This window comes from Coregonus clupeaformis, chromosome 7, assembly GCF_020615455.1.
Source record: "Coregonus clupeaformis isolate EN_2021a chromosome 7, ASM2061545v1, whole genome shotgun sequence".
NCBI classification, from domain to species: Eukaryota; Metazoa; Chordata; class Actinopteri; order Salmoniformes; family Salmonidae; genus Coregonus; species Coregonus clupeaformis.
Genome location: NC_059198.1, coordinates 16,149,784 through 16,176,589, shown reverse-complemented (window position 1 = coordinate 16,176,589; position 26,806 = coordinate 16,149,784). Strand labels below are relative to the sequence as shown.

General features: G+C 45.5%; 1 protein-coding gene across 2 annotated transcripts in view; it reads left to right on the top strand.

Moving 5' to 3' along the window:
• LOC121569911 (anion exchange protein 2) overlaps positions 1-25,569 on the top strand; it is a 40,318-nt gene extending 14,749 nt beyond the window's left edge. For both annotated transcript variants that reach the window (XM_041881241.2, XM_041881242.2), the window contains 21 exons: positions 5,989-6,148; positions 6,366-6,604; positions 9,156-9,280; positions 11,440-11,639; positions 15,295-15,431; positions 17,670-17,850; positions 18,250-18,385; positions 18,721-18,922; positions 19,158-19,263; positions 19,417-19,601; positions 19,786-19,999; positions 20,201-20,407; positions 20,710-20,858; positions 21,078-21,272; positions 21,860-22,096; positions 22,280-22,369; positions 22,545-22,711; positions 22,992-23,245; positions 23,542-23,711; positions 24,292-24,465; positions 24,844-25,569. In XM_041881241.2, the coding sequence (XP_041737175.2) occupies positions 5,989-6,148; positions 6,366-6,604; positions 9,156-9,280; positions 11,440-11,639; positions 15,295-15,431; positions 17,670-17,850; positions 18,250-18,385; positions 18,721-18,922; positions 19,158-19,263; positions 19,417-19,601; positions 19,786-19,999; positions 20,201-20,407; positions 20,710-20,858; positions 21,078-21,272; positions 21,860-22,096; positions 22,280-22,369; positions 22,545-22,711; positions 22,992-23,245; positions 23,542-23,711; positions 24,292-24,465; positions 24,844-24,924 (3,609 nt within the window). In that variant the 3' untranslated portion in view covers positions 24,925-25,569. The remainder of the gene's footprint in view (positions 1-5,988; positions 6,149-6,365; positions 6,605-9,155; positions 9,281-11,439; positions 11,640-15,294; positions 15,432-17,669; positions 17,851-18,249; positions 18,386-18,720; positions 18,923-19,157; positions 19,264-19,416; positions 19,602-19,785; positions 20,000-20,200; positions 20,408-20,709; positions 20,859-21,077; positions 21,273-21,859; positions 22,097-22,279; positions 22,370-22,544; positions 22,712-22,991; positions 23,246-23,541; positions 23,712-24,291; positions 24,466-24,843) is intronic.
• Positions 25,570-26,806: the final 1,237 nt, after the last annotated feature.

Genomic DNA, 26,806 nt, shown 5'->3' with positions numbered 1-26,806 from the left:
TTGATTATCATTTTAATGAGGGAAATAAGTATTTGACCCCCTGTCAATCAGAAAAATGTCTGGCTCCCAGGTGTCTTTTTATACAGGTAACGAGCTGAGATTAGGAGCACACTCTTAAAGGGAGTGCTCCTAATCTCAGTTTGTTACCTGTATAAAAGACACCTGTCCACAGAAGCAATCAATCAATCAGATTCCAAACTCTCCACCATGGCCAAGACCAAAGAGCTCTCCAAGGATGTCAGGGACAAGATTGTAGACCTACACAAGGCTGGAATGGGCTACAAGACCATCGCCAAGCAGCTTGGTGAGAAGGTGACAACAGTTGGTGTGATTATTCGCAAATGGAAGAAACACAAAAGAACTGTCAATCTCCCTCGGCCTGGGGCTCCATGCAAGATCTCACCTCGTGGAGTTGCAATGATCATGAGAACGGTGAGGAATCAGCCCAGAACTACACGGGAGGATCTTGTCAATGATCTCAAGGCAGCTGGGACCATAGTCACCAAGAAAACAATTGGTAACACACTATGCCGTGAAGGACTGAAATCCTGCAGCGCCCGCAAGGTCCCCCTGCTCAAGAAAGCACATATACATGCCCGTGTGAAGTTTGCCAATGAACATCTGAATGATTCAGAGGAGAACTGGGTGAAAGTGTTGTGGTCAGATGAGACCAAAATGGAGCTCTTCGGCATCAACTCAACTCGCCGTGTTTGGAGGAGGAGGAATGCTGCCTATGACCCCAAGAACACCATCCCCACCGTCAAACATGGAGGTGGAAACATTATGCTTTGGGGGTGTTTTTCTGCTAAGGGGACAGGACAACTTCACCGCATCAAAGGGACAATGGACGGGGCCATGTACCGTCAAATCTTGGGTGAGAACCTCCTTCCCTCTGCCAGGGCATTGAAAATGAGTCGTGGATGGGTATTCCAGCATGACAATGACCCAAAACACACGGCCAAGGCAACAAAGGAGTGGCTCAAGAAGAAGCACATTAAGGTCCTGGAGTGGCCTAGCCAGTCTCCAGACCTTAATCCCATAGAAAATCTGTGGAGGGAGCTGAAGGTTCGAGTTGCCAAACGTCAGCCTCGAAACCTTAATGACTTGGAGAAGATCTGCAAAGAGGAGTGGGACAAAATCCCTCCTGAGATGTGTGCAAACCTGGTGGCCAACTACAAGAAACGTCTGACCTCTGTGATTGCCAACAAGGGTTTTTCCACCAAGTACTAAGTCATGTTTTGCAGAGGGGTCAAATACTTATTTCCCTCATTAAAATGCAAATCAATGTATAACATTTTTGACATGCGTTTTTCTGGAATTGTTTTGTTGTTATTCTGTCTCTCACTGTTCAAATAAACCTACCATTAAAATTATAGACTGATCATTTCTTTGTCAGTGGGCAAACGTACAAAACAGTATAGTGTACAAAACATTATGAACACCTGCTCTTTCCATGACATAGACTGACCAGTTGAATCCAGGTGAACGCTAATATCCCTTATTAATGTTAAAAACACTTCAATCGGTGTAGATGAAGGGGAGGAGACAGGTTAAAGAAGGATTTTTAAGCCTTGTGACAATTGAGACATGGATTGTGTATGTGTGCCATTCAGAGAGTGAATGGGCAAGACAAAATATTTAAGTGCCTTTGAACGGGGTATGGTAGTAGGTGCCAGGCGGACCAGTTTGTGTCAAGAACTGCAACGCTGCTGGGTTTTTCACGCTCAACAGTTTCCCGTGTGTTTCAAGAATGGTCCACCACCCAAAGGACATCCAGCCCCATCCCACTCCAAGGCCTCTGACAGAGATTTAGGGTCTAAAGTACCTTGGTCAATATTGACACGTACCAAAGTTAAAATGAGGGAGATGAATGCAAGGTATTGTTTGATGACTATTCAAACACAGCTTGCCCTTTCAGGTGCGGTTGGTTTGTCCTCAAAGCGAGAATGAATGCAGAGTCTTGTTTATTCTAACACAGCGCAATCATAAGAGATAGGTTATTGCCAGGCTGGGAGATACGAGTACGATTAGCACTCTCTGCTCATTCCTGTGTTTTATAGAGGTGTTGAGATTCAGAGCGCCACAGTGTCGCCATAGACGAGGGCATTGCCACTTGCTTCAAACACCACTCCTGACTCCCAACACTCATACCTCAAGTCACCCTATTGAAACATGAGTCTGGTAAGTCCCTTAAATCACTGATGGAAGAGAAGGAGAGCATATTGTTTCTTTCTATTGCTGGTTCTTTTGCTGTAAGGGTTTGTTATTGCACACGTTTTTGGTTGTGGGAAATAGTTTCACCTCGCTGGCAATCCCTTACACATCTTCTCCAGCTGTAGAGATTGACTGTGAACTGCTGTGCATAGTAATAGGCTAAAAGCTGTCTTCACTGCTCCTGGAGTTCCTAGTGAGTGGGGATATGTTTTTCAGGTAGACTTGGCTGTCATTTTCTAACTGAACTTTCATGCTTTATTGAAAAATAGTATGTGGTTAAGATTGGCAGCACTACTCTTGAAGTGCCCATCGACTGGCATTCAGGTATTGATTGTATTGGAAAGGACTACAGACTATCACGATTTTAGATTGTAGCTTACAGGTCCAAAGACTGGAGACTGTCACAGAAAGCAACTCTCAAATGACTGGAAGCGTTTTTTTAACGGAGGTCACTGAGGTAAGGGTGAGGCCCATGCAGCCTACCTGAGCAGCTTTGTGTGGAGCTGTCTGACTCTCAACCTTTTGAAGGTTGAACAGAAGTTTCACGTTAGGTCAGTATTGATTATTTGTGGCACATATAGACATATATAGACACTGTCAGAGATTCATCAGCAAGGTTCTGTGTTTTATGCCTGTGTGTGGTATGTGTGGATTTGTAGGTCACACCATAACTCCATGACATGGTAGCCAGTGCAGTGAAGATAAGAGTTTTGTGCCTTGTGAAAATGTTTTCTTACTGTTGTTCCGTTTTCTAAATTTCTTCCCTATATTGTACACATGCAGCCCCATTGCTAAAAAAGAAAAAAAAAGTACAATTTTAAGGTAGAAAATCCACCATTATCAAGCTAAGAGTTATCCATACATTTTTATTGGTGTAATTTGGTGTAAGTTGGAGGAGTATGAAAAAGCCCATTGTCCTCCAGTTCTACAGACTGATGGGGAGTGTGTGGTGGAATAATCATATCTCATCAGCCAATATTCTTTCCTCGGTCCCCCTCGAGTGCAGGGGAGAATTTAATCTACCGATGACGTGTTAAATGGCCTGAGAAAGGGTTTGGAGGGGCGTCAAATGAGGCATGGTGCCGTGACTATTTGGCCAGTGTCACAGGAGGGGAGCGCGCTCAGTGAGGAGCCGCACGATCTGTACTGTAGCCACAGCAAAATCTACTTTGCCTTAGGGCTGGACAGAGGAGACGAGGATCCCCCACTTTGTTGGGATCAAGTTCACCTGTGGCTCCACCTCTGCAGCCATCCTTATCACAACACGCCTCCGGCAGAGGAGGTCTGCAGCCCGATCTAGCACCCTGCTGCAGGGGAAAACAGATCACTTACCTCAAGGTTTCCCAGCCCTCTCCTCAGGGACCACCAGACGTTTCACATATTTGTTATAGCCCTGAACTGGCACACATGATTCAATTAGTCAAGGGTTTGATTATTATACTGAACAAAAATATAAACGCAACCATGTTTCATGAGCTGAAATAAAAGATCCCAAAAAATGTCCATACGCACAAAAAGCTTATTTCTCTCAAATGTTCTGCACAAATTTGTTAACATCCCTGTTAGTGAGCATTTCTCATTTGCCAAGATAATCCATCCACCTGACAGGTGTGGCATATCAAGAAGCTGATTAAACAGCATGATCATTACACAGGTGCACCTTGTTCTGGGGACAATAAAAGGCCCCTCTAAAATGTGCAGTTTTGTCACACAACACAATGCCACAGATGCCTCATGTTTTGAGGGAGCGTGCAATAGGCATGCTGACTGCAGGAGTGTCCACCAGAGCTGTTTTGGAGAATTTGGCAGTACGTCCAGCCAGCCTCACAACCGCAGACCATGTGTAACCACGCCAGCCCAGGACCTCCACATCCGGCTTCTTCACCTGCAGGATCATCTGAGACCAGCCACACGGACAGCTGATGAAACTGTGGGTTTGCACAACCTAATAATTTCTGCACAAACTGTCAGAAACCGTCCCAGGGAAGCTCATCTGCGTGCTTGTCGTCCTAACCAGGGTCTTGACCTAACTGCAGTTTGGCGTTGTAACCGACATCAGTGGGCAAATGCTCACCTTTGATAGCCACTGGCACGCTGGAGAAGTGTGCTCTTCACGGATGAATCCCGGTTTCAACTGTACCGGGCAGATGGCAGACAGCGTGTATGGCGTTGTGTGGGTGAGCGGTTTGCTGATGTCAACGTTGTGAACCGAGTGCCCCATGGTGGCGGTGGGGTTATGGTATGGGCAGGCATAAGCTACGGACAACAAACACAATTGTATTTTATCGATGGCAATTTGAATGCACAGAGATACCGTGACGAGATCCTGAGGCCCATTGTCGTGCCATTCATACGTCGCCATCACCTCATGTTTCAGCATGATAATGCATGGCCCCATGTCGCAAGGATCTGCACACAATCCCAGGAAGCTGAAAATGTCCCAGTTCTTCCATGGCCTGCATACATGTCACCCATTGAGCATGTTTGGGATTGACGTGTACGACAGCGTGTTCCAGTTCCCGCCATTATCCAGCAACTTCACACAGCCATTGAAGAGGTCCTCTGTAGCTCAATTGGTAGAGCATGGCGCTTGTAACGCCAGGGTAGTGGGTTCAATCCCCGGGACCACCCATACGTAAAAATGTATGCGTATATGACTGTAAGTCGCTTTGGATAAAAGCGTCTGCTAAATGGCATATTATTATATTATTATTATTATTAAGAGGAGTGGGACAACATTCCACAGGCCACAATCAACAGCCTGATCAACTCTATGCGAAGGAGATGTGTCGCACTGCATGAGGCAATGGTCACACCAGATACTAACTGGTTTTCTGATCCACGCCCCTATTTGTTTTTTAAAGGTATCTGTGACTAACAAATGCATATCTATATTCCCAGTTGTGAAATCCATAGATTAGGGCCCAATGAATTTATTTTAATTGACTGATTTCCTTATATGAACTGTAACTCAGTAAAATCCTTGAAATTGTTGCATGTTGCGTTTTTATATTTTTGTTCATTGTAGTGTATCATTTGAGTCAGGACTTACCTCCCCGGGATGTCCACAGGAATGCCATCACACCACTCATCACTCACGACCATCCATAGCACCACCCTGTCCAAGTCATTGATCAGAGCTTGTGATTACTGTTTAATTTGAGGCTGTTGTAGTGTTCAGAGACCAAGCACAAGCCCTTGTCTTTTCAGTGGATTTCTTCTGTGGGATGACTAGCACTTCCTTTAGTCTCAGTTTGGTGCGAGCTGCATGGATTTGACATGGGGAATAGGGATGAACGAAGTAGGCGAACAACCTCTATAGAGCAAATCTGAATAAATGGATTGCCTAAAATGGACAATGGCCCAGTCCAGGAAAAAGGACCTTGGCAATTCATGTTGATCTGAAAGAATTGGATAAGTATTAGCAATATAGTAGTAGCTTTAACAGAACCTTTAGTAGACTTGATTACATTTTCACCATACTGATTACGTCTATCCAAACCGTTCAGATTTAAAGTGGGTCTAGGGGTTGTTTCTGAATGGGGCCTACAACATCATGGTTCTTTCTCAATTAGTATTTTCTTGATTCCTTGCGTCCTTCTCAAAACCCATTGGAGAAGAAGGTTTGAGGGGAGGGATCTTCTCCAATACAGTTAAAAGGAGGCGAGGAATCACAGAAAGATGAATTGAGAAGTGAGCCAATATCATATCCCCTTTCCTTGTTTTCTATGACTGATCTGAATTGACCCTCTCCTCCCTCTCTTCCTCTCTCAGCCAGAGGCGCTGTCAGCCTCGTCCATGCGAGGAGCGGTTGAGGAGGATGAAAGGGACCTGAACAAATCCCTGGGGGTCCAGTTCTTTCAGCAGATCCTCAGCTCCGCCCCCAGGGTCCCCGACGAGCAGCACCGCACCTACAACGAGGAGGACTTTGAATGTAAGCACACGGACACACACACACACACACACACACACACTTGTTCACACAACATGCACACATGCGTAGGTGGTTCACATACTTTTGCAGAAATTGTGGAGCGGATTACCTTTATTTTTGGGAATCGTAAATATAAACCGTTGATTTACTAATCAAATAAGTCTCTCTCTGAAAACCACACAAAATGGTTGATCTGCTAACCATTTTCCTCCGGCAGACCACCGTCACTCCTCGCACCACATCCACCACCCCCTGTCCAAGCTTCCCTCTGAAGGGAGGAGGAAGAAGAGTGGCAAGAAGAAAAAAAAGGAAAAAGAGAGCAAGTACAGTTCCGGCCCAACCAGCAACACCACCATTGAGGAAGGAGAGGATGAGGAAGATGAGGAGGAAGAGGGTGGAGAGAGCCACACCCATCTCTCTGAGACAGATTGTGACACCGTCAAAGAAGATGTGCATGTAATGACACATCTTTCATGTTTTCAAATGCGCTTGAACATTCCCTTCAGTTGTCTGTCAGTTGTTGTTTTTTATAACATGAATCAAAGGTGGCTTAGCGTAAGGCAGGGTTTCCCAAACTCGGTCTTGGGGCCCCCCCTGGTTGCACGTTTAGTTTTTTGCCCTAGCACTACACAGCTAATTCAATTAACCAACTCATCATCAAGCTTTGATTATTTGAATCAGCTGTGTAGTGCTAGGGCAAAAACCAAAACGTGCACACAGGTGGGGCCCCAGGACTCAGTTTGGGAAACCCTTGCGTAAGGCAATATGCATATCTTACACCACTGATACTGGGTCTGCGTCCCAAATGACACCCTATTCCCTATTTAGTGCACTACTTTTGACCAGGGCCCTGGTAAAAAAAATTAGTGCACTATATAGGGAATATGGTGACATTTGGGACACTGACATGTTTTTTTGCAGTGTGGCTGTGGTTCAACAGATCGAATCCCCCTGTCAGCATTATCATTTTTTCCTCTATGAATATTTAATAACAAGCTTAATCATTTATTTAACTGGTTTGGGGTTACACTGTTATAACACTGACAACTATTGTGTTCTGCCACACAACATGACCGGTTTTGACCTGTGATGGTGTGATATGCATACAACATTAGTTGTCCAAGCCGTCACCCCCAAGCTTTTCTCATATGAAGCTTTCTTTTATTCTAGAAATGTAAAAGAAATGCTGAAGAGTGTGATTTCTCACGAGAGATATGGTGTTTTGCGGGAACTATTTAATGAAGCTGCCAGTTGAGGACCTGTGAGGTGCCTGTTTCTCAAACTAGACACTCTAATATATTTGTCCCCTTGCTCAGTTGTGCACCGGGGCCTCCCACTCCTCTTTCTATTCTGGTTAGAGCCAGTTTGCGCTGTTCTGTAAAGGGAGTAGTACACAGTGTTTCTTGGCAATTTCTCGCATGGAATAGCCTTAATTTCTCAGAACAAGAATATACTGATGAGTTTCAGAAGAAAGTTATTTGTTTCTGGCCATTTTGAGCCTGTAATCGAACCCACAATTGCTGATGCTCCAGATACTCAACTAGTCCCAAGAAGGCCAGTTTTATTGCTTCTTTAATCAGCACAACAGTTTTCAGCTGTGCTAACATAATTGCAAAAGGGTTTTCTAATGATCAATTAGCCTTTTAAAATGATAAACTTGGATTAGCAAACACAACGTGCCATTGGAACACAGCACTGATGGTTGCTGATAATGGGCCTCTGTACGCCTATGTAGAATTTAGGGAATTAGTTGTACCAAATACAATGCTTTTAGTTTTAGATATGTTCAGGACTAGTTTATTACTAGCCACCCCATCCAAAACTGACTGCAGCTCTTTGTTTAGGGTTGCAATGATTTAAATAGCTGTGGTTGCTGACGGGTATAATGTTGACTCATCAGAGTACATAGACACACAGGCTTTGTTTAACGGTAGTGGTAGATCATTAGTAAGAATAGAGAACAGTAAAGGGCCAAGAGCCGCCTTGCAAAATACCACACTTTATGTGTAACATTAGAGAAGATTCCATTAAAGAAAACAGTCGGTGTTATGTTAGATAGATAGCTCTCAACCCATGATATGGCAGAGGATGTAAAGCCATAACACATACATTTTTCCAGATTATGGTCAATAATCTCAAAGGCTGCACTGAAGTCTAACAATAAAGATCCCACAATCTTATTATCAATTTATCATCAGTCCTTTGTGTCAGTGCAGTACATGTTGAGTGCCCTTCTCTATAAGCATGCTGAAAGTCTGTTGTTAATTTGTTCACAGAGAAATAGTATTGTACCTGGGCAAACAACCTTTTTCTAAAGGTTTGCTAAGAGCCGGCAGCAAGCTGATTGGTCGGCTGTTAGAACCATTAAAGGGCGCTTTACCATTCTTTGGTAACGGAATGACTTTGGCTTCCCTCCAGGTCTGAGGACAAACACTTTTCTCTAGGCTCAGATGAAAGATATGACAAACAGGACTGGCATTATAGTCCGCTACCATCCGCAGTAGCTTTCCATCTAAGTTGTCAATACCAGATGGTTTTTCAGTATTGATTGACAACGATAATTTTTCCACCTCTCCAACACTAACTTTACAGAATTCAAAATTACAATGCTTTTCTTTCATTATTAGGTATTTTATGCATGAATATGATAGCTCGCAGTTTGTTGGCATTTAATGCCTGAGTTTGCCCACTTTGCCAATGAAATTGTCATAGGCAGGAAACACTCAAAACTTTACAAAAACAATAAACCCTGCTGTCTCGTTCAGCGTTCAGCATGCGTCGCTCCCTGATGACGACAGCATTTTGTACATTTTGTGAAAATCCCCCAAATCATGGTCTTTTTTTGTCTGGGTTTTGTGAGGAATCACTCTGAATGATTCATTTTCTACATATTGGATTGTTTGTTTTTACCTTTACCATAAACCCTATTGCAGTTATTTTCAATACTATGTTCAATATACAGAACACTCATGTTCATGTCATGTGTGCCCTCTATCTCCCTCCATAGTTCTTTCTGTCAGATGAAGATTGCCTGGCCACACCTACCACAGACAGCCTCCACCCTGCCCGAGGGATGGAGGTTGTGCCTCAGTCTGGCGTGGGCACCGAACCTGAAGATGCCACCTCCACCGAGTGAGTACACCTCTCTGAATACACCCATATTTTTATTTCATTATTACCGTAATGATGTGATCGGGTGAGATCATTTTTGGCACTTGAAGTGTCACCCTGCTTTGCGTCACAACAACACAACAAGGACTCTTTTGTAGCACTTAGCCTGATACTGCTTGCTCTGAGGCTTTCTCAGTCACTGATTGGATGAGAGAGGTGGTGCGTATGTGTGGTGTGTGTGAGTGTGTGTGTGTGTGTGTGTGTGTGTGTGGTCTCACCCGGGCCGGTCGGGACACACTGTACGTTACCATGTCCCAGGCATTCAGGCAGTCTGCAGGGTTCTGATCTAATAGGACCGATTCATCCCCTTGCAACAACACAGAGCCATATTTCACCTGTCTGACTGTCTCCATAGAGAACAGAACACGGACCCTTCCTACTAACACACCTCTCCGTCCCTCCACCAGTGGCATTTAGTCTCAGGACACATTAGTGATGTGTCTTGTCTGGGTTTGGGATATAGCCTTGTGGGCTACCTTTTTTTCTCCTTTCTCCAGTCTGCTGTAATTTCGCTCTGTGTGGACTTCCTCCTACTAGTACTACTAAAACAGCAATACTATATATTGGAAGGTAGAGGTTTCCAAATAAGTGGATTATTCTGACCGCAGAGGGAACTTCTGAATATAGTTGGGGAAAGTAATGTCCAAAATTTTCTGAAACAACCATAAACTGATTTGGAGACAGTTTGACATCTTTAGGTGAGTGTTTGTCGGTTCTGGGACTGCTGGATTGATTAATTCTTAGTGGGCATCTTCACTCATTTTTAGGATGATTTAGTGCAACTGATTTTTTCTTCTCCTGTGAAATTGGTTTTCTGTATGTTTTATACTGGGTTTGTTCCAAGGAATGTTGAGGGAGACTAACAAACCATTCTCCTTTTTTATCTGTGAATTTTGTCATTTATTGGCCCCTAAATTAAAAAGTAGTTTGGTTGTTTAGCTCACTCCAGAGCCCTATACTACGAATCAGGGTTGAGGAGTTAGCGAGTTAACTTTGGTCAACTATGAGTTCAACTTGGGATAACCGGTACCACGAAAGTGGCGTACCTTTTAGCCAGGTAAATTTCTATGGCAGCATATCCTTCAGAACTAACCTGCTCCGGGGCAGGCTAATTCAGGGCTAACTCCATTTTATCCTGAATGAAGTGTCTGAGCCACGAGTTGAGGACCAATGAAAACCGATTCTCTCCCTCTCGCAAATTTTGTGTCATCATACCCTTCATTTGAGGAAGACTACTGATTTAAATATTTTATTAATCAAATGTATTTTTGTGTGTTAAAAAATACCTATCATATTAGGCGTACACATTTAGTAATGCTTTCTGAACTGTAAAGTTTTTCGCGCAATTGAATTTTGACATTTGCGAGCGGGCTAACTGACAGCCGCAACCAACCATAGACATACAGTATAATCCATAGATGGCAGTTCCCATTCAAGTCAATGACACTGACAAAGGCTTAGGCCAAAGCGTTTGTCTATATACCTACCATGAATGAAATAAATACTAAAAAGAAACCTTATCTCCTTTTTGAGTGCGGACCAGCTACACAATTTTGGAAGCCATTGCTAGTGTATCCATGAGTTTAATAGTCAAATTGCCAGGGTTCGAGGTTCCAAAACCCTAATGGGTTATGTCTATGGTCAAAATGCAACAAGCTATTCCACAGATATGAGTGGGAAAAAGGTGCTCTTGCATTGATAAGCACACGAAAGCACACCAAAGACTGAATTAATGATAAATCATAATTTAAAGACCTCACTTTTAAAGCCTATTTCACACCATAGCCTGCTGAATTTGCAAGATAACTTTTCTTGCATTTAGATTTTGGCACAAATGAAAATGTGGCACTGACTCGCCCATGGATTGATGTTTCAGCATTGTCTCAATGAAGAGTTCGGCATTACAAGCCTACTAGAGTTGGAGGGAGGCGGACTAGCAATATCCACCATCGTAGTACGGATGAAGCCTGACCTGGAATGTGAAGCTAACTGAAGCTGGCTAGCTTTATTAAAGCCTGAGTAGATCTAGCTTGCTTCTTATTATACCACTCAGGCTCACATCTAATATTTTGTTGACCTTAAAGTTCTTAACCCTGTTCTTTCTCTCTCTCCTCTCCCAGAAAGCCCTGTCTGACCTTGTCCAGCAGTGACCCGTCCGACCCCACCTCTCTGACCCGCGTAGCCAGCCGCAGCTACGACCTGCAGGAGCGCCGGCGCACGGGCAACATGACGGGCGCCGAGCAGGCCAAGTACCAGCGCATCCCCACGGATGAGAGCGAGGCGCAGACCCTGGCATCGGCCGACCTGGACGGCATTAAGAGTGAGTCTGGGGGAAGTAGGGAAACATCACCTTAGACATTTCGGGCCGGTTTACAGATTAAGCTTAATCATGGACTAAAAAGCAAGATCAGTGAAGAATCTCCAATGAAAAGGCTTCTTAGTCCAGGATTAGGCTTAATCTGTGTCCGGGAAACAGCCCCTACATGTTCAGCCATTCATTTGTTGTCGACTGAACTGAAGCAATATTTTAGTGCTTACTTTATTGTATGTATCATTTAATTCAGTGCCAAGAAGACATGTGGGTTCTCTCTTTGTATAGACAGCATATTATGTTCAAACTTCTTGTACTTGTACATTTACAGGCTGTTTTGTCCATTGGGAGATTTATTCAGAAGCCCAGTACTCTAAACTCTCCCTGACCTACTAATCTAAACTCTCCCAGACCTTGGAGTGCTGCAGTCATCTGCTCTGCCAGATTAACTTTTAAAGATGTATTAAAAAATTGGACTTCAATTGCTTAATGTCTTGCTCTTCGTGTGAGTGTGTATTTCTGTGTACGCCTGTGTGTGTGAGTGTGTGTTTGTGCGTGCAATTCAGCCTGTTTGATATCCCACATTATTATCCTTCCCGCTGAGCAATGTGATTAAAGTGGAAGAAGTCTTTGGCTCCACTGAAGGTCGGAATGCTCGGGGGGAGGGGGGTGCACAAGGATACATTAATGAGGGGCACTATGAGTCAGTGTGCCCCCCGCCGTTGCCCTGTGACGTCCCCAGCTCCAGGGGCACCAGAGTTGATTTACATCAGGGGATCGACCCCTCAGCGGACAGCGGCAGCTTATCAGAGTGTGGCGGACAGGAACAGAACAGGAGCGAAGTCCTCTAATTAAATTAGCCTGTTCCCGCTGTCAGCTGAGGCCCCTGGAACCAGGCCTGAGCCAACCTGGTGGCTAATTGAGAAAGCTGCCCTTCTGGTTCACAACCCCTGAGTCATTAGTGCCAATTCTAACAATGGGGAAGAGCTAAGTCGTCTGAAAGAACAACATGAGAGGGAAGCTGATGGATGCATGGAATTTATCTGATGTAGGTGATGTAGGTCCAGTGCCAACATGGGGCTACGTGACATAGAGGGTGTGGCCATTGTGAGGGTCTCTGACAGCATCAGAGCATAGAGATCCTATTAAATTACTAGTCATAAACCCTTAAAGTTCCAGAGTGGTCCGAAAATGGCACCCATTGTGGTCAGGGAGAAATCCAAACCAGACTTATTTGAATGAATGGCAGTAGAGGCATACAGTGGGGAGAACAAGTATTTGATACACTGCCGATTTTGCAGGTTTTCCTACTTACAAAACATGTAGAGGTCTGTAATTTTTATCATAGGTACACTTCAACTGTGAGAGACGGAATCTAAAACAAAAATCCAGAAAATCACATTGTATGATTTTTAAGTAATTAATTTGCATTTTATTGCATGAAATAAGTATTTGATCACCTACCAACCAGTAAGAATTCCGGCTCTCACAGATCTGTTAGTTTTTCTTTAAGAAGCCCTCCTGTTCTCCACTCATTACCTGTATTAACTGCACCTGTTTGAACTCGTTACCTGTATAAAAGACACCTGTCCACACACTCAATCAAACAGACTCCAACCTCTCCACAATGGCCAAGACCAGAGAGCTGTGTAAGGACATCAATAATAAAATTGTAGACCTGCACAAGGCTGGGATGGGCTACAGGACAATAGGCAAGCAGCTTGGTGAGAAGGCAACAACTGTTGGCACAATTATTAGAAACATAATTCTTTGGGGATGCTTTTCTGCAAAGGGGACAGGACGACTGCACCGTATTGAGGGGAGGATGGATGGGGCCATGTATCGCGAGATCTTGGCCAACAACCTCCTTCCCTCAGTAAGAGCATTGAAGATGGGTCGTGGCTGGGTCTTCCAGCATGACAACGACCCGAAATACACAGCCAGGGCAACTAAGGAGTGGCTCCGTAAGAAGCATCTCAAGGTCCTGGAGTGGCCTAGCCAGTCTCCAGACCTGAACCCAATAGAAAATCTTTGGAAAGGGAGCTGAAAGTCCATATTGCCCAGCGACAGCCCCGAAACCTGAAGGATCTGGAGAAGGTCTGTATGGAGGAGTGGGCCAAAATCCCTGCTGCAGTGTGTGCAAACCTGGTCAAGACCTACAGGAAACGTATGATCTCTGTAATTGTAAACAAAGGTTTCTGTACCAAATATTAAGTTCTGCTTTTCTGATGTATCAAATACTTATGTCATGCAATAAAATGCAAATTAATTACTTAAAAATCATACAATGTGATTTTCTGGATTTTTGTTTTAGATTCCGTCTCTCACAGTTGAAGTGTACCTATGATAAAAATTACAGACCTCTACATGCTTTGTAAGTAGGAAAACCTGCAAAATCGGCATTGTATCAAATACTTGTTCTCCCCACTGTAGGTGATGCATTTATTTTGGTATTTTAATTCCTCATTCTATTATCTTTTATTTTCTTCCCAGAATTGCAAAGCAGCCTGGGTAAGTGCCTCTGCGGCTGGCTGCTGCTCAATGATTGGAATTATTAGATCACTGTCTCCTTCCCCTTTTGTTCAACCCTCCGGTTGTTAGCACCTCCGCTAGCTAATGCGCTCGGACGGTTTCTACCCCAACCAGGTCAGGTGGTGGTCAAGGAATGGCAACTTTTTCAGCTTTTCTTCGAGCTCCAGTCCTGAACACGCAAGGACTGGATCTTGAGACGGTAGAGGTGACTGTTCCTCATGCCCATGCCAGCTTTATGCCAGCACCGCGCCCACCTCCAAGCTCCTCTCCTTCAAGAGTGTCATCCAGTCAGGCCCAGTCCCACTCTGGGGCTGCCCAGACACTCATGCAAGCACCTGGAGTCAGACACATCGTGGAGCCTCTATGGCGGACTAACGGTTCCAGTGGACATAGCCTTGAGGTCTGACAAGTTACAGCAACACCTTACAGCAAAACCTGGACAATGACCAAGAGGCTCAAATGACAGAAGATTATACTTCGTTGCTCTCCAGTTTCACTCGCTGAGTTTTCCAAAAAGGACCAACAGGACAACTCGTTCATTAGGAGAAATGCTGTCATTTTCCCACACCCCCAGAGTTGATGAAGGTGCTCAATGACCAGGGTGTTTCTCAAATAGGGAAAGAGCCCACTGACAAAGGTAAGATTCCTACCTCTAACAGGATCATCGCATCCGTTGCCCCTTCCCTCTGAGATGTATCCGAGAGTCTCTGTGCCATCCAGCCTCCTTGTCCAGGTTGTCCTTGGTTTGCGGCCAGTCTGGTAACCCAACCCCACAGCAAGGCCAGGTGAACAAAAGCAGCGGCCTGGCCTCTGTGAGTGTGCGACTCTGAGATTTGACCTGGTGGTGGGATGGTGGGGACGTCATCCCAGAGCCAAGAGCTCACCATTAGGAAGATCACTGTTTGGGAGAAAGCTACAACGCTGCAATGGATTGTTGACCACTGTTAGATGTTTAGGCAGTGTTTGGGATCACAATCACCACCACATTCATATTCAAAACAGTAGATAAGGGGGTGTCAATACATGATAGATCAATATATAGTGACAATCATGAACCTCTATTGCGATGCCTGTCCATAGATGGTGATGATTTTGCACTCACCTCTTCCCTCTCACACCTTTCACTCCTCAGGCCATCGTTTTGAGGATGTCCCTGGGGTACGGAGACACCTGGTCAGAAAGAGCACCAAGGGCCAAGTGGTGCATGTCGGCAAGGACCACCAGGAGACCAGCATACGCAGCCAAAAAAAGGACCGGACCCCACATGAGGTGAGTGTACGAAAAAACTAGCAGTAGTACCCACTCCTTTGCTTGTGTTGGGAAACAGTGTCACATAGTCCCTTGTTTTAGATGATATGATTGGGTTTTATTCATTAGAGGTTTTCATGGATTTCCTGATGTTTTTGGCAAGGATTAAGGTTTGAAAGTAGATGTTGCTGCTTGTTTTAAGAAATTCCATGCAGGACACATGTAGGTGAAGTTTCTCTTGGGAGACCAGTTTCTATGTTTTGCTCAGTTTAGACAAAGGTAAATATGGTTAATTGTTTTCTTGAAACTCCCCCCAATTGTTTTTATTACAACTGGGAAACAGGAAAATCCAGCAACATTCTCTGTCTGGGCGCAGCCCAACTACAGTATCTTTATGTGGATGGGAGAGGGGGCAGAACACAATTAAAAATGAATGAATTAGTTATTTCCTTTCACACACCCAAAAGAAAGGGGCAGCGAAGAGTTCAGGTAACAAGACACCCGGTGCTCCCTGAGAGAGGGAGCCATGATTTATTAACACACACACACAGGCCCCCAACAACAGGTTCTCTCAGGGTAGAGAGTGTGTACGAGCTACAGAGTGTGTGTGTGTGTGTGTGTGTGTGGAGAGATGTAAGGGTCGCCTGCTCTGTGTGCGGGTCTGTGTCAGTCGTCAGTGTGTTGAGCCCACCCTCTCGCTCCCTCCAGTCGTTACCGCCAGTGGTTCTGTACCGTTCTGCCTCCCGGCCAGACGGCATGGTCCTATTGGACTACGGCCATATGACCCGGCCCCAGAAGGTGAGGCGGCTTAGCCGGCCAAACACAGGTTCCAGGAGTGTGGGTTTGCACATGAGGGTAGGTACAGTATGGTTACTCGCTAATCATTAGTTATGTTGTTGGCTTGGCATTAAAACAGGTAGTGGTGGGTTGGGTATCACTAACTCACCATCATAGTTTCTCTTTAACCAGCCTGTTGTGACGTGATAAGGCTGTAATGGTGTGAGACTGTATTTCTACTCATCAGAGTCTCTACTATTTCTACTGTATTTCTACTCATCACAGTTTGTGGATGTTCGGGAAGAACTTAATCTCAACGGAGTGTCTGTTGTGCTCATTCAAATGGTTTTGACTGAAATAATGTTGCATTTGCTAGTTGCTTAGGCTATTTGCTGTCCACTGCCTATATTTGTGAAGTGTATTGACATTGAGGATAATTTCATTGCATATGTTGGGTGTTCCTAATATAACCGAGTAACACTGTTGAGTGTGTTTCTGTTTGACGTCAACATGCACCGTATACCTGGGTTCAAATACTATTTAAAATCTTTAAAATACTTTGAGCGTTTGGTCTAGCCTGCCTGGAATGCCAGATGGACTGGGTTTGCAGTTTTGGGACTATTTTATTGGTCCATTAAGCCAGGCAAGCTCAATCAACCACAAATAAAGTATTTGAAATTATTTCAAATAGTATTTGAACCCAGGTCTGATGCAGCTTGCATGGTTTTCAGAAGTCAATAGGTTCAAGGCCCAGTGCCAATGACTCTAGATAAACACTTACATATGTACATATAGTTATCTGGATGTGCTTTCCCTTCCTTATAATGTTGACTGTCTTTAAAGAAAGCATGATCCTGAGAAGAGCTAGCGTTAATTCTATAATAACATCTGGACAATATGGACAAAACAAATCAAAGCAGATTGGTTAGTGCTATCCGGGATCCTTGGGACTTCCCTACCCTAAATCATATCCCCTACCCTACCCTACCCTTCCCTAACCTTAACCAGAACCCTTGCCTAACTTTAACCCTAACCTTAACCATTTTACATTTCAACTTCAACTGGGTAGGGCCATCCGAAGGATCCCAGATAGCAAGGACTGAAGCAGATCTAGCCACATTTAAGCATATTGAAAACAATTTCCCCTTATAGTTCAGCTATTCGGATCCTCACTGAATCTAATCAAATTTGCTCAATGATAACTTGGTTTGAAGTGTTTTGAAGGAGACGCTGGTTTGAACATTTCAGACTCCTGGATGTGCATGGGTATCTACACAGAACATGCTAATATCAGGGATATTGACTTGTATTGGTTTTTGGACAAACATGCTAAAAAGTTAGCAATTGGAGACAGTGGCCACTGGCCAGGTAAACAAAAGCATGGATTACTGTCTTACCTTGTACATAGACTGCTTACAGGGTAAGGAAACCAATATGTCATTTGGGTGAACTGTCACTTTAACGTCCATCTCTCCCTGTCAGGTGTTTGTGGAGCTGAACGAGCTGATCATGGATAAGAACCAGGAAATGCAGTGGCGGGAAACGGCCCGTTGGATCAAGTTTGAGGAGGACGTGGAAGAGGAGACGGATCGATGGGGTAAACCCCACGTGGCCTCGCTCTCCTTCCGCAGCCTGCTGGAGCTCCGCAAGACCATCTCCCACGGTAGGAGAGAAAGATAGGAGAGAGAGGAGAGAGAGGAGAGGGAGAGAGGAGAGGGAGAGAAAGAGAGGAGAGGGAGAGAAAGAGAGGAGAGGAGAGGGAGAGAAAGAGAGGAGAGGGAGATGGAGAGGAGAGGGAGATAAAGAGAGGAGGGAAAGAGAAGAGAGGAGGGAAAGAGAAGAGAGAAAGAGGGAGAGAAAAAGAGAGGGAGAGAAAGAGAGGAGAGTGAGGGAAGGAGTGAAAGAGAGGAGAGTGAGGGAAGGAGCGAGAAAGAGCGAGTGGGTGGGTGTGTGTGTGTGTGTGTGTGTGTGTGTGTGTGTGTGTGTGTGTGTGTGTGTGTGTACATCTGTGTGTGCCCTCCCTGCCGTGACCCTAGTGTGCCGTGTCTCCTCTGCCACCCAGGGGCGGTGTTATTGGACCTGGACCAGAAGACTCTGCCTGGCATCGCCCACCAGGTGGTGGAGCAGATGATCATCTCAGACCAGATTAAGGCAGAGGACCGCGCAAACGTGCTCCGAGCCCTGCTTCTCAAACATAGGTACAGGACCACCACTACACCTAAAAATCGTCTAGGACAGCTTAGTGAAAAAGACACTCCCATTAATTGTGTGGACATTACTGTATTTATACTCTGGCTATTGTTTTTCAACAGGATACATAAAAAAAATAGCTGGAGTTCATCTAACATTCTGATCTCATAGATGAAATGGCATTATTCAGAATGCCAATTCACACTGATGAACTTTCCATGTCTCGGCCTGTCCCCCTGGTCCCGCCTGCCGCCTGCTTGCTTGGTAGGTCGCACCTCGCCCTCTCTCACGCTATGTATCTCCTGCTCAACCTCTGTGTGCCTTTCCCTCCCTCCCCCCGCAGTCACCCGAGTGACGAGAAGGAGCACAGCCACAACCCCTTCCCCAGGAACATCTCTGCGGCCAGCCTGGGCAGCCTGCTGCCCCACCACCACAGCTCCAACCACATCCAACAGCCAGAGCCCTCCGTCACAGACCCCCTCATGGGCTCGGCCTGCTCGGGGGAACAGGAGACACGCATTGACATGGAGAAGAACGACCTGCAGGTAGCTACAGCTCAGGGTTGATACTATGTGGTTTACTGTGGCGAATGTAGGTTGGATAACTTATTTGACTGACAGAGAGAGCAGGCAATAGCATGGTGGTGTAGAAATATTTATTTGGGTAGAATGTCTCTTCTAGCAGTATATGGTTGAGTCCCTTTTTAATGGTTAAGGTCTCCCATTGGTCAGCTAGACAGAGACCTGCGTTAACTATATTCTGATTGGTGTTCTGCAACAGAAGGAGTCGACTCCAAATATTGGCATGCACAGATCCAAGTCCAAGCATGAGCTCAAGCTGCTGGAGAAGATTCCAGAGAACGCTGAGGCCACTGTTGTCCTTGTGGGTGAGTTGAATTGTGTTGAATTCTTTCAAGTAGGTACCATAAGGTACCAACTGTTAACCGAAAACGTATCAGTAAATACAGGCTGAAACAGGAGTGTAAAATATAGCAGTTTCCCAGCCTCTGACACTCTGTCCTCCCCGTTCCTCTTTCCAGGCAGTGTGGACTTCCTGGAGCAGCCCACCATGGCGTTTGTCCGGCTGCAGGAGGCGCAGGAGCTGGACTCTGTCCTGGAGGTCCCCGTGCCCGTCAGGTTCATCTTCGTCCTGCTGGGACCTCCCAGCACCAACATGGACTACCACCAGATCGGACGCTCCATCTCCACACTCATGTCTGACAAGGTCAGTGTGGGGCCAATTAGAGCAGACCAAGACAATGGATATAGTTCAATAGTAATTTCACTGTTTTCAGTTTCCATTCCGTTTCCATTCATGTTTTCATTTGATTTAACTGTTGTTACCTCTGAAACATCACACAGGATGATGAGTGTAAATCCTAAATGTCGTGTGTTTCCCTCCCCTCTAGCACTTCCATGAGTCGGCCTACCTGGCGGACGACCGTCAGGACCTGCTCAACGCCATCAACAGCTTCCTGGACTGCAGCATCGTGCTGCCCCCCTCGGAGATGGGTGGTGAGGAGCTGCTGCACTCTGTCTCTCGCTTCCAGAAGGAGATGCTCCGCAAGAGGGAGGAGCAAGGAGCCCTGCTGGCCAAGGAGCCCAAAAGCCAGGAAGAGAAAGGTGGGGTAATTCCAACATTTTGTTCACAGAGAAATGATGTCCTAGCAACTTTCCCAGCTCCTCAGACTGTTACCTGGATGTTAATGTTTTAAAAGTTTCCTTTTTTTTTAATGCAAAAATGTTTCCAAAGAAACTTCATTTTTCTAGTGCCATATTTGAAATTGAAGTCCATGTGACACGGTCTGTGTTCATGTCTTCCAGAGGCCCTTCTATCGCCCGGAAAGCTGGGAGACGACCCCCTGCAGCGTACGGGACGCCCCTTCGGCGGCCTGATCCGGGACGTGAAGCGCCGCTACCCAAAGTACGTGAGCGACTTCAAGGACGCGCTGAACGCCCAGTGCGCGGCGGCCGTCATCTTCATCTACTTCGCTGCCCTCTCCCCCGCCATCACCTTCGGAGGCCTCCTGGGTGAGTCCGAGAGGTTAAAGATGGCTAGCAAATTATGGCACATTAACAGAAATGTTGATGAACGTAAGTTAATAAATTAAGGGAAAGAATGGGGAACAATGAACAGGATGGAAAACTAACCACACCACAAATCCACCCAATACCCATCTACCGCTATCAACACACAACCAGACACTTAGCATGTGTTTAAATCAGGCATTGGAGGTGTATTGAATGTTATTTACTAATGTTTTTAAATAACATTCTTAGGTGGTTTTCTGAATGTTGTTTGTGCGGTTTCTTGACTGTGTGCCTTGTGGTAGGTGAGAAGACTGAGGGTCTGATCGGTGTGTCTGAGCTGATCGTGGCCACAGCGGTGCAGGGCATTCTCTTCTGCGTCTTGGGGGCCCAGCCGCTCCTGGTGGTGGGCTTTTCTGGACCCCTGCTCGTCTTTGAAGAGGCCTTCTACTCTGTGAGTTACCTCAAACTGGATTCAGAGATGACATTCTTGACTACTGCATAAGAATCCCTTTTGTATTTTCCTTCCATTGATGGTGTGTATAACAGAATCATGTAACAAACCTTCCATCAGTGTCATAACTTGTCACACCCTCTACTACTCTAGTTGCTTGTGTCCTAACCTCTCTCTCTCTCTTCTCCTCTCTTTTCTCTCTCTCTCTTCTCTCTCTAGTTCTGTAAGGGGAACGGGGTGGAATACCTGACGGGCCGGGTGTGGATCGGCTTCTGGCTCATCATCATCGTGGTGATGACGGTGGCCTTGGAGGGCAGTTTCCTGGTTCGCTTTGTCTCACGCTTCACCCAAGAGATCTTCTCCTTCCTCATCTCACTCATCTTCATCTTCGAGACCTTCTCCAAGATAGGCAAGGTACTGTAAACCTGGCGCTCAGTTGACTATAGTATTGAAACTGATAGAAACGATTTAGTGCCCTTCTATGTGCTAAAAGCACTTGACATTGTAGAAAGGGGATCAAATCTGACTCTAGATTGGACTGTGCTCACAACATGGGGTCGAAATAATACGTTGCATAATATGATGCAAAATGCATCCTACTGTGACACATTCTGTATTTTTTCAGTTCTATATCTTGAAAACTTGATTGTTGACATACAAAACATTTTGGGACTGTATCGACAGTGGACTAATGAAACAAATACCAAAAGATAGTTTTTGAGTGGTATTTTCTTTTAACAGGTACATATTTTGTGATTGAGTGGCCCTGATCCGAGAACAAAGTGAAAGGGACAGAAAGCCGACTATAATCCGGCTTTATGATTTCTGGAATGTTACTATTTTTAGACATTTGCCAACACAAGATTTAGAAGGGATTATTTGTGTATGAATTAATCTCCATTCCCAGAACGTGTTTGCGGGGACTTTAAAGGTATGATGTGGGTGGGGGGGGTCAGTGAAGCGGTGCTTTAATGCAAACCTTTTTCTGTGTCGCCGGGCAGACTTTCGTGGATCACCCGCTGCAGCGCTGTTACCTTGACAACAGCACTGCGGAGAACACCACGATGGAGAATAGCCCCCTGGAGCTGTTGCTTGGCAACGGCACCATTTCGGTGGTGCCGGTGAAGGTCCGGAGGGAACCCAACACAGCACTGCTCTCCCTGGTGCTCATGTCTGGAACCTTCTTTATTGCATTCTACCTGCGCAAGTTCAAAAACAGTGCCTTCTTCCCTGGCAAGGTAAGATACACTTAATGAGGAGAAGGAGTGCAGTATCATTATCAGGATGTATGTCAATTAAATAGAAACTTAATAAGACTATACATAATTATTTGGAAGTTTATTGTAGAACCACAGAACTAGTGTCCCTTCATGGGCTGTGTTATGAATTGCCTACACGTAACTGTTTTTGTTGTTGTTCAGCTCCGTAGGATCATTGGAGATTTCGGGGTCCCCATAGCCATCCTCATCATGGTCCTAGTGGACTACAGTATAAGTGACACTTACACACAGGTGAGCAGTACTGCAATGAAAAGAACTCCAACATTCATTTGTTCATTGAATTGTCTCGATTAAGCTTAACTTCTGTCTTACTGAGAAATTATATAGAACCAGTTTCTTTGAAGACAAATTACGTAATGTCATTACCCTCCATAACACATGTCACTTTCTCCCTGACCTTGTGTAGAAACTGAGCGTGCCCAGTGGCTTCTCTGTGACCAGTCCTGAGAAGCGTGGCTGGGTGATCAACCCCCTGGGCATGGACACCCCGTTCCCCATCTGGATGATGTTCGGCAGCGTACTGCCCGCCCTGCTGGTCTTCATTCTCATCTTCATGGAGACACAGATCACCACGTGAGTCACACTGTCACACACACCTCCCTCCCATCACCCAGGGTCTTCTTTCCCCAGATATTAAAATGCATGGTGTGAATAGACGGTATAAACACAGTGCGGTGAGGACATGCATGGAAGACATTACAGTTGTTGTATTATATATCATAGTATATTTATCAGATGTCATGTTGATTGACTAATGTCGATTTATGCATGTCGACTCCTTCTCAACCATCTGCCCTTTATGGGTCCTCCCCTCCTTCTCTTCCTCTTTCCCCCTCACTCCCTCCCTCCCCAGGCTGATAGTGAGTAAGAAGGAGCGGATGCTGGTGAAGGGTTCTGGCTTCCACCTGGACCTGCTGGTGATCGTGGTGTTGGGCGGCACCTCGGCCCTGTTCGGCCTGCCCTGGATGGCTGCTGCCACCGTGCGCTCCGTCACACACGCCAACGCCCTCACCGTCATGAGCAAGGCGGTCGCCCCAGGTGACAAGCCCCGCATCCAGGAGGTCAAGGAGCAGCGGGTCACAGGGTTGCTGGTGGCCATCTTAGTAGGTGAGTGTCTGTTGACTAGATGTAGAATAGACTAGAATGGAAGATGTTTAGTGCTTCTCAAAAGTTTAACGTAGCTTCCTCCCATTGACTCCTCCCTTTCTTCTCTAGTGATCTGAAAACACAGGATAAAAACAAAATATACAAGCAAAATATCTGTGACTTTGCTTCTGGTGACTTGGCTTTTCCCTTTCTAGTTATTTCACATCAGACTACTAGAAGAGGCAACTGTAGTAGAGTATTGAGATGCAATCGTGTTTTCAGTAATTTCTCTAAACTCTTCCTCCCTCGTCCTCTAGGCCTTTCCATCGTGATCGGAGACCTCTTGCGTCAGATCCCCATCGCTGTGCTGTTTGGCATCTTCCTCTATATGGGCGTGATGTCACTCAACGGCATCCAGTTCACAGAGCGCCTGATGCTACTGCTGATGCCCCCCAAGTACCACCCAGACCACACCTACGTCCGCAAGGTGACCATGGCACACAGTCACAGAGAGAAACATAGAGCAGTGGCTCTTGGTCCGTATGCATTATGATCTGAAAGGCAAAACTGATTCTAGTTCAGCACCTCTACTGTGAGACACTTGCTGGTTCCCAAAAACGTTTTGGCCCTGATCCACCTAATAGATAGTCTGCCTGATACCAAACTCAAAGTCCTCCTGACTTCAGAATCTGGAGAAGCTGATCGATGTTGTAGGCATGATGCGTTGATAATGAAGGGGGGTGTGCATTTTTACTTGTTGGTTCTCCTCTGTGTTTTTCTCACTCAAACACATACAGCCCCTGAGCATCACCCCTTTCCGTTACAGCTCAGTGGGTCAGCTGTCCTTCACTGTGTACCACGAGGGTTGCGTCAGCCATGCTACCGAAGAGAGCCTTTCCTGTATAATCCAGTATATAAACCCATAGAAGCTATTTCCCCCAATGGGATACCAGACTGTGTATACATACTGTATGTGTTATACCGTATCATATACATGATGTTATTGTCTCATTTCGTGTGTATTACGGTAATCCACTACATTAACCTATAGTCACTGTGTCCCCCAGGTGAAAACGCTGCGAATGCACCTGTACACGCTGATCCAGCTGGTGTGTCTGGCAGCGCTGTGGGCCGTGATGTCCACCGCGGCCTCGCTGGCCTTCCCCTTCGTTCTCATCCTCACCGTCCCAGTCAAGATGTTTCTGCTGTCGCGCATCTTCACCACCCGAGAGATGCAGTGTGTAAGTTAGCCCACACGGGGGCGCACTAGGCCCATTCACTAGCATTCACCCTATGGAGCCTGGTCAAAAGTAGTGCACTATATAGGGAATAGGCTGCCATTTGAGGCGCATCTACTGTCTAAACTCTGAGGACATTTGAGGAGAGGGCCTTATGGCACATTAGATTAAATGCATAGGGAGTTTTTACTTGAGGCTGTCTGTTCTGCTTGTTCTTCAGTGGGTTTAGTCGTGGCTTGGCGAAATTGACTTTTTATCCTGTACAAAGTGCTGATTGAAGAAATATTTACAATATATCTACTTAATTAAAATCAATCAATCAATCTTAATCAACAGTGTAGCTACTGCCTTGCTCTAACTGTCTGCTCTCTTCTCTCCCAGCTGGATTCTGATGACGCAGAGCCCATCTTTGATGAGAGAGAGGTCCATGACGAATACTCAGAGATGCACATGCCTGTGTGACCCACACCATCATATACCTACCTACCGCTGGATTCCTCCCTCAGTGGCCAAACCAACCTGCCAATCACTCTACCAACTAATGAGAAGCCTGTCCAAGGGATCCACCAGCAAAACCCTATATACCTAAATGATAGACCCTCAGACTATCATTGAGCTCTGTTGGTCCTGGCTTCCATTGGTTTAACCACACCTGACAAAGGGTAAAGATGTCGCATGCAGGTTCCCTTTAATCTCATTCACTTGGACAGAGTTCAATTGGATGCCATGAGTGATTCAACGTTTTCATGACAATAAACAAGCGGTCTCATGATGACACACAGCAGGAAATGGAGACCCATTATAGGGGGCACATCATGTCATCGGAAGGGGTCAGGGGTTAGGGGTCATAACCCAACAGAGCACTTTGTGGCGTTAGGGATGAATACCGACTGAAAGGTCCAACCAGTTCAGCATATTTATTTTATTCATCATCCATGTTTTTATATATTGCTACATATTTTAAAATATGTCAGTGGAGGAGAGGTTCAAATTAAATTGTGTTATATAGATTTCTAATTTCAAGGTTTATTCCAATGAGATATATATATACAGTGGGGAGAACAAGTATTTGATACACTGCCGATTTTGCAGGTTTTCCTACTTACAAAGCATGTAGAGGTCTGTAATTTTTATCATAGGTACACTTCAACTGTGAGAGACGGAATCTAAAACAAAAATCCAGAAAATCACATTGTATGATTTTTAAGTAATTAATTTGCATTTTATTGCATGAAATAAGTATTTGATCACCAACCAACCAGTAAGAATTCCGGCTCTCACAGACCTGTTAGTTTTTCTTTAAGAAGCCCTCCTGTTCTCCACTCATTACCTGTATTAACTGCACCTGTTTGAACTCGTTACCTGTATAAAAGACACCTGTCCACACACTCAATCAAACAGACTCCAACCTCCACAATGGCCAAGACCAGAGAGTTGTGTAAGGACATCAGGGATAAAATTGTAGACCTGCACAAGGCTGGGATGGGCTACAGGACAATAGGCAAGCAGCTTGGTGAGAAGGCAACAACTGTTGGCGCAATTATTAGAAAATGGAAGAAGTTCAAGATGACGGTCAATCACCCTCGGTCTGGGGCTCCATGCAATATCTCACCTCGTGGGGCATCAATGATCATGAGGAAGGTGAGGGATCAGCCCAGAACTACACGGCAGGACCTGGTCAATGACCTGAAGAGAGCTGGGACCACAGTCTCAAAGAAAACCATTAGTAACACACTACGCCATCATGGATTAAAATCCTGCAGCGCACGCAAGGTCCCCCTGCTCAAGCCAGCGCATGTCCAGGCCCGTCTGAAGTTTGCCAATGACCATCTGGATGATCCAGAGGAGGAATGGGAGAAGGTCATGTGGTCTGATGAGACAAAAATAGAGATTTTTGGTCTAAACTCCACTCGCCGTGTTTGGAGGAAGAAGAAGGATGAGTACAACCCCAAGAACACCATCCCAACCGTGAAGCATGGAGGTGGAAACATCATTCTTTGGGGATGCTTTTCTGCAAAAGGGACAGGACGACTGCACCGTATTGAGGGGAGGATGGATGGGGCCATGTATCGCGAGATCTTGGCCAACAACCTCCTTCCCTCAGTAAGAGCATTGAAGATGGGTCGTGGCTGGGTCTTCCAGCATGACAACGACCCGAAACACACAGCCAGGGCAACTAAGGAGTGGCTCCGTAAGAAGCATCTCAAGGTCCTGGAGTGGCCTAGCCAGTCTCCAGACCTGAACCCAATAGAAAATCTTTGGAGGGAGCTGAAAGTCCGTATTGCCCAGCGAAAGCCCCGAAACCTGAAGCATCTGGAGAAGGTCTGTATGGAGGAGTGGGCCA